This window comes from Cottoperca gobio, unplaced genomic scaffold (genome assembly GCF_900634415.1).
Source record: "Cottoperca gobio unplaced genomic scaffold, fCotGob3.1 fCotGob3_469arrow_ctg1, whole genome shotgun sequence".
Lineage (NCBI taxonomy): Eukaryota > Metazoa > Chordata > Actinopteri > Perciformes > Bovichtidae > Cottoperca > Cottoperca gobio.
This window is the reverse complement of record NW_021167026.1, coordinates 1-7,500: the sequence shown is the minus strand read 5'-3', so window position 1 is coordinate 7,500 and position 7,500 is coordinate 1. Positions and strand designations below refer to the sequence as shown.

General features: G+C 48.1%; 1 protein-coding gene across 1 annotated transcript in view; it reads right to left on the bottom strand.

Moving 5' to 3' along the window:
- LOC115006081 (dynein heavy chain 8, axonemal-like) overlaps nucleotides 1-6,669 on the bottom strand; it is a 10,903-nt gene extending 4,234 nt beyond the window's left edge. The window contains 9 exon segments of the mRNA XM_029428120.1: nucleotides 3,798-3,930; nucleotides 4,095-4,283; nucleotides 4,372-4,571; nucleotides 4,840-4,990; nucleotides 5,093-5,214; nucleotides 5,285-5,340; nucleotides 5,586-5,803; nucleotides 6,079-6,243; nucleotides 6,534-6,669. Of these exon segments, the coding sequence (XP_029283980.1) occupies nucleotides 3,798-3,930; nucleotides 4,095-4,283; nucleotides 4,372-4,571; nucleotides 4,840-4,990; nucleotides 5,093-5,214; nucleotides 5,285-5,340; nucleotides 5,586-5,803; nucleotides 6,079-6,174 (1,165 nt within the window). The 5' untranslated portion in view covers nucleotides 6,175-6,243; nucleotides 6,534-6,669.
- Between the last annotated feature and the right edge of the window lie 831 nt (nucleotides 6,670-7,500).

Sequence of the window (7,500 nt, the reverse complement as noted above, 5' to 3'; positions counted from 1 at the left end):
TAATCCACACACAGCAAAGACACAGGGCGCCAGTTTCCGATGTCCTGCAGGTTTCCTTTCTTGGGCAGGAGCGTTATCACGGCCCTGCGGCAGGACATCGGCATGGAACCAGAGGCCAGACTCTCGTTAAAAACATCTAAAAGATCTGTTGCTAAAATGTCCCAATATGCTTTAAAAAACTCAACAGTGAGGCCGTCGATGCCGGGAGCCCGCCGTCCTTGCATTTTTTGCAGAGCAGCCTGTAGCTCCCGTGTGGTCAACGGCCCCTCCAGCTGTGAGTTGGTTTGCTCTGCTACCTGAGGTAGTCCCCCTAAAAACCCCTCTAAAAACGTTTCCTCCCCCTCGTACTCACTCGAGTATAGGGAGGAATAAAAACTCACAGCCCGTGTTCTGATCTGGCTTGGTTCCGTTATCTCTTGCCCTGTGACTGAGAGCAGTGAGTGGATTACCCTCTTCTGTCCGTTCTTCTTCTCCAGGCCGAAGAAGAAACTGGATGGAGCATCCATTTCGGTGGCGTTTTGGAACCGGGACCGGACCAGTGCGCCCTGGACTTTAACGTCTAGCAGGTCGGCTAATGCCATTTTTTTTACTTTGAGGATTTCAATATATCCTCGATCTCCTGTGGACTCACTTATTTGTTCTAGTTCCACTATATCACCCTCCAGGTCTTTCATAGATCTGGTGATGTCATGTGTGACATTGAGGGTGTGCTGCTGACAAAGCATTTTAATTTCAGTCTTACCATGGTCCCACCACTGCCTAAGACTGTTAAAATCACTCTTCCTTTGCCTAAAAACACTCCAGAAATAAATAAAAGCTTCTCTAAAATTTTTATCAAATGTTAAAACTGAGTTAAAGTGCCAGTATGCGCTTCTTGGCAACACATTTCTTATAAAAACATTACATAAAAGCAAAGAGTGATCGGTAAAACCAACAGGTATAATATTACACATTTTAAAAATGTTAAAATGATGTTTAAAACAATAAATACGATCTAACCTGGCAGAGGAAATCCTATTCCCTCTGCAGTGGGACCATGTGTATTGTTTAGCCTCTGCGTTCATCCTCCTCCATACATCCACCAGACCATGAGAGCGGACCAGCTGCCTCAGAACATGCTGGGACGCTGGATGCGGCTCTGCGTGGTTCCGATCTAAAAAAGCATTTTCTGTACAGTTAAAATCCCCCCCCAAGAATAAAAAATCCTCCGAGGCACAGCTATTTAAAACATCATTAATTTTTTGTAAAAACAACTTCCTCTCTGCACCGATTGTTGGGGCATACACATTTATAAAAACAGCATTAAAAAGGTCAAACCGGGCTTTTACTAAAAGCAACCTCCCCTCGATAAAATGCTCGACCTCCAGTGAGACTGGAGTAAAAGATTTGGAGAAGAGGAAGCCCACTCCTCCACTAAGAGATGTGTTGTGGCTTAAAATGACTTCCCCTTCCCACTCCCTCCTCCAGTCTATCTCGTTAGAGCCGTCGCTGTGCGTCTCCTGTAAAAAAAGGACATCAATGTGTTTTAATTTTGCAGTTTCATAAATTTGTGTCCTTTTTTTAAAAACTCTGGCTCCGTTCACATTTAAAACACCCACTTTAAAAGTATCCATGGCTGACATGTTAAAATAAGAAAAAATAAAAACAAATAAATTAATTAAGACCCCCATCATCACTGTTTATTTGTTTTTTTACTTTAAGCACCAGTTTTTTTAATCTATAAACCTCCTGCTCAATGAGGCCAGACTCTTTTTGGCTCATATGGAATCTGCTTGAGCTAATAAAAACGAGTAAATCCGGAAAATAATCCTCCACTTTTACTCCGTGTTGGTTTTTTGTGTGTTGGAGGAAAACTTTCAACATTTCAACTGAGTACATTTTTGTTTTCTGGCTGTTGGTCAGAGTAAAACCAGGGATGTCGCTGCTGTCTGACACACACTCCTCTTCACTAGCACTGTCTTCTGCCTGTCCCTGCTTCCTGCCTGTCTGTCCTTCCTCCCCGACTTTACTATTCTTGGCATCACTGGATGCACTCTGACTTTTCTTTTTCCGTTTTGTGGCAGGTTTTGTTTTTTTAACCTCTTCCTCCATCTCTGCCTCTTCTACCTGCTCACTCCACGGAACCTGTATTTTTCCTGTCCTCTCTCCTTCTACACCACCCATTTCCTCAACTACATCGCCCGCTTCCTTTTCCTCTTCTGTCCTTACCTCACTCACCTCCTCTGCCTCACTTGCCTCCTTTACCTCTCCTACTCCTACTACACTCACCTCCTCTGCATCCCCCCCCTCTTTTGCTACATCACTTACCTCCTTTAAATCTTCTACTCTCATCTCACCAACCTCCTCTGTACCACCTACCTCTTCCCCACCACCCATCTCTTCTACAGCACCTATCTCCTCTACCTCTTCTCCTCCCATACCACCTGACACCCCCTGCACTTCCTCTCCCTGTTTTTTTTGTTTTTTTTCCCCATTTTTTTCCACCACACCAAGTGAATTAACACCACCTATCCCGTGTACAAAGCTGGACACAGCAGCTGCGCGTCCTGGCGCGGCGCGTGGAGCGGCCACCGGCCGCCCCAGCGGAGAGCCCTCCTCCGAAGCCGCGGCTTCTCCCGGCGAAGAGCCCCCCGCCGGGGGAGCGGCAGCCGCTCCTCCAGGATCAGGCGGAGCTGGACCCCCGCGCTTCGGACAGGCTCTCGCGGTGTGTCCCTCCTCCCCGCAACCAAAACATTTCATAACCGATGAAGTTGCAAATAACACGTATTCATAATCATCTACCTTAACGTGGAAGCGGAGGTTGAGCTCCGCATCTCGGTTATTCAGTATCATATAGAGCTGTCTTCGGTGAGACACTACGTGCTTCAGCAACTGAGACTTACATCCAGACAGAATCTTTTTTACCGGGGAAACAACTTTCCCGTGTCTGGATAGTTCTCTGCTGAGAAACTCATCGGTTATGAACGGAGGGACATTAGATATTACCACTTTGGTTGCGGGCAGAGTGAGTGGCATCACCTGCACAAACACTCCGCTCACCGTAATACCTGTCTCGATGACGCGGTGCACCCGCTCCACCTGGTCCAGGAAGATGACAACAGCCCCGTTCATCCGCGCCAGAGACTTCACACTGCCATGTCCGACCTTGTCTCCCACAGCTAACCCGATCTCCTCAACGCTACACGGGAAGCCGGCTGATATTTTGATCCCGTGCTTCCTCGTTAGCTTGGTATAGTCTCCATTTGCCATGACGTCAGACGCCGGCCGGCAGAACACCGGCAGGAGAAAAACACCCAAGAGCACCCCGACTATCCACCCAAACGCACCAAAAAGTAAACTAAATCAAACTGTCACCAATGAACTAAGTTAAATCAAAACCCATTATTAAATAAAGTAAGAAAAAGAAAGTATCGAATTAGCACCTGCTCAGCGTCTCACTCACACAACCAAACTCCCAGCATGCACCGAGAGAGAGAGAGAGAGAGAGAGAGAGAGAGACAGACAGACAGAGAGAGAGAGAGAGACAGAGAGAGAGAGAGACAGAGAGAGAGAGAGAGAGAGAGACAGAGAGAGAGAGAGAGAGAGAGTGAGAGAGAGAGAGATCTTACTCAGAGGTGTGTGTGTGTGTGAGAGAGAGAGAGAGAGAGAGAGAGAGAGAGAGAGAGAGAGAGACAGAGAGAGAGAGAAAGTGTGTGAGCGAGAGTGAGAGAGAGATCTTACTCAGAGGTGTGTGTGTGTGTGTGTGTGTGTGTGTGTGCAGTGTGCGTTGTGTGTGTGTGTGTGTGTGTGTGTCTGACCATCGATGGCCAGTCTGAGGTCGGTGAGCGTGCTCCGTACGCTGCTGATGACGCGCTGCATGCGCTCCACTTCCTGTCGCAGGAAGATGTTCATTGGCTGATGTGGACCCATCTTCTGCAGCTGACCTTTGACCTTGAAAACACTCAGACTCAACATTTGTGCATTTCATGACGTGTGATTAGATTATTAATATATATATAATATATTTATCAGATATCAAACAGTAGCTACTTCTTCTGTTTGGCATTCCGCCCTGTGAAATGTGTGTTTCTCAGTCTGTGTTGTGCAACACACACCTCGTGCTGCACGTAGTCCGGCGGGAGCTTCTCTAGCATCTCCCCGGCGAGTCTCTGCACGCAGGCCTCCCTGGTCTCCCCGGCCCCGCCCCCGCTGTCCTTCGGCTGGATGTTGATGATGGTGCCGAGCGTCTCGTTGGCCAGGTTGGTCTGGTAGGTGATGTCAGCGTTGGCGTGGAGCCCAAAAACCTGCAAACAGGAAGGTTTAATGAGGAAGCTGCTGGTGTCCGCATCTTTTATTTTGGTAGTGGCAGGAAGTTACAGATCGTGCTTTGACCTCAGGCGAGTCGAGCAGCGGCAGGGCGTCGATGTGCTGCAGGACGTCCTGCACCGTTGTGGCCACGCCAGGGAGGCTGTAGCCCCGATAGAAGCAAAAGTTGTCACTGAAGGTGCTCTCGCTGAACCAGACACGAGTGAAGGTGTTGAGGAGACGTTTGTCCAAGTCGTCCGTCACGCGGCCGCCATACTGGACCTCACCTGCGGACACAAAAATGAAAACAACTGACAGCTAACAGCTAACAGCTAACATTTAACAACTAACAGCTAACAGCTAACAACTAACATCTAACAGCTAACAGCTAACAGCTAACATTTAACAGCTAACAGCTAACAGCTAACATTTAACAACTAACAGCTAACAGCTAACAACTAACATCTAACAGCTAACAGCTAAGATTTAACAACTAACAGCTAACAACTAACAACTGACAGCTAACAGCTAACAACTAACTTAGACAGGACTGACCTAGCATGTAGCGCAGGCAGCTCCAGTCCACTCCTCCCTTTGAGTCCAGGTCGTCCAGGTGGTTCTGCACAAACTGCATGCTGGAGGTAAAATCTGCCTGGTTGAACTCGTAGGGGATGTTCCAGCCGAGAGGACCGAACTTACGACGCTCCTGACGGGAGAGAATTCCTGTCAGTTCATTTCTAAGAGAATCATATTTTAGCAGAGACTTTAAACTTTGAGTGAATATCTGAATCATTATAGTTCAGCAGACCTGCACGGTGGTGTGCAGGAAGGCCACGGCGTACAGCAGAGGCTTCCACTGAGGCAGGCTGCTGACCTCCAGCTGATCCTGAGTCACAGCAATGAACGTCCTCTTCAGACCAGCCTTCATCCCTGGGGAGCACAGAAGGACAGAATTATGAATGAGTGGCTTCTTACAATGAAATATCTGCTTGTTTCTTACCAAGAGGAGGCTCGTTGGTGAACTTGATGGAGGACTGAAGGAAGGCGATGGGGAATCTGCAGACGCACATTTTATTTATCGTTAGTTTTCAGCGTTTGCTAGTTTTCGTTAGTTTCAGTTAGTTTTGGTTAAAGTATGTCCTGCACACGTATACATACAGAACACCTGGTTAGAGAACAGCTTCATTATTGTGATTCGTCCTCTTTCACAACGAGGTCCAATATTTAAATTATGTTATTTAATTCTACATTTGAAAAACAAGAGATCCATCTTCTGGAAGTCTCTGACGGAAATAAGTTACCTGGCGTGCACGTCGGTCGTCAGCCACACCCGGAAACCTTTGTGCACGCTCTCTGGCGTCGCCGCGGTGACCGTCTCCAGCAGCTCGTCCAGGAAGTCCAGTCCCAGGTGGCAGTTCTGGAGGAGGAGCCAGCCGCCGTCCGTCATGCTGCCGGCCAATAGCCTGCGAGCGTGAACCTCCTGGCCCTGCCCCATGGAAATGGGACGGCACGGCGCCCCCTGCAGGCAGAGAGCAGGATCATCTCTCGCTTCTCACACGTTAGTTTAATGTTTTTTTATCAAAAGACATCAAAGTTTTTTATAAGCAGCAACTGATTTTTAGGCTTTTGGATCCATAACTTAATCTTCACCAATCCTTGCTTTACTCCTCCCTTCCCTCTCTGAATCCTTTCACCCTCGATTGATTGTACTGATCTTCCTCTCCTTCTCTCATAACTATCTCCTGTTTGATACATCTGCCGTACTTTGATGTATTTTCCTTCCCATTCCTTCACCTTGTTCTTGGCCAGTCTCTCGATGTTTTCCGTCGGGTCAGAGCCCATGGACAGCAGACAGACCATCGGCGTCCTGGTGTCGCTCTCTGCCAACATGGCGTCCAGGTCCAGAACCAAACCTTCAGCATACTGTTGACCCAGAGAGTCCGAGATGTAGCGCCGCGCCTGGTCAACACACACAAATACAAACAATACTTTACTCTCGCTGGCAGACACACACTGCAGGGAACGAGAGAAAAACTGTTGGATGTATTTTCTGCCAAAGCATAAAACCAAATGGCCTTATAAAGTTATAAGGTTGAACAGCAGGATGATCCTATTACGTTCTGAAAATAACTAATCAGAGGGTCAAAGATAGTTGAATTAATACGTGTATAAAGTAAAGAAAGTAGATGTGAGGGTATGTTGTCCCCAGCAAGCTGGTATTCATGTCCTGCAGTGTTTAGCCGTCAGACCTGAGCGGTGGTTCGGTCTGGACACCAGCTCCGGATGAGCAGAAGCTTCCGGAAGGTGTCAAGCTTTTCCTCGTACCCGTCAGGCAGTGTGGCATCCTCTGGCGTCGGATGGTCGAACCACGTCCTCCAGGCACGCTCGTTCTGGCTCACCTGGACATGAGGGAACAAAACGTCTGTAGGTCTGCGTGTTCCAGCTTTACCTGCTCTAATAGAAGTGGATCTGGACTCTAGTGGAAGTGGATCTGGGCCCTAATGGAAGTGGATCTGGGCTCTAGTGGAAGTGGATCTGGACTCTAATGGAAGTGGATCTGGGCTCTAATGAAAGTGTATCTGGATCTGGGCTCTAATGGAAGTGGATCTGGACTCTAGTGGAAGTGGATCTGGACTCTAGTGGAAGTGGATCTGGACACTTGTGGAAGTGGATCTGGACACTTGTGGAAGTAGATCTGGATCTGGGCTCTAGTGGAAGTAGATCTGGGCTCTAATGGAATTGGATCTGGGCTCTAGTGAAAGTGAATCTGGACTCTAGTGGAAGTGAATCTGGACTCTAGTGGAAGTGAATCTGGACTCTAGTGGAAGTGGATCTGGGCTCTAGTGGATCTGGGCTCTAGTGGAAGTGGATCTGGACTCTAGTGGAAGTGGATCTGGGCTCTAGTGGAAGTGGATCTGGGCTCTAGTGGATCTGGACTCTAGTGGATCTGGGGTCTAGTGGAAGTGGATCTGGACTCTAGTGGAAGTGGATCTGGGCTCTAGTGGAAGTGGATCTAGGCTCTAGTGGATCTGGGCTCTAGTGGAAGTGGATCTGGACTCTAGTGGAAGTGGATCTGGGCTCTAATGAAAGTGGATCTGGATCTGGACTCTAATGGAAGTGGATCTGGATCTGGACTCTAGTGGAAGTGGATCTGGATCTGGGCTCTAGTGGAAGTGGATCTGGATCTGGGCTCTAATGAAAGTGGATCTGGACTCT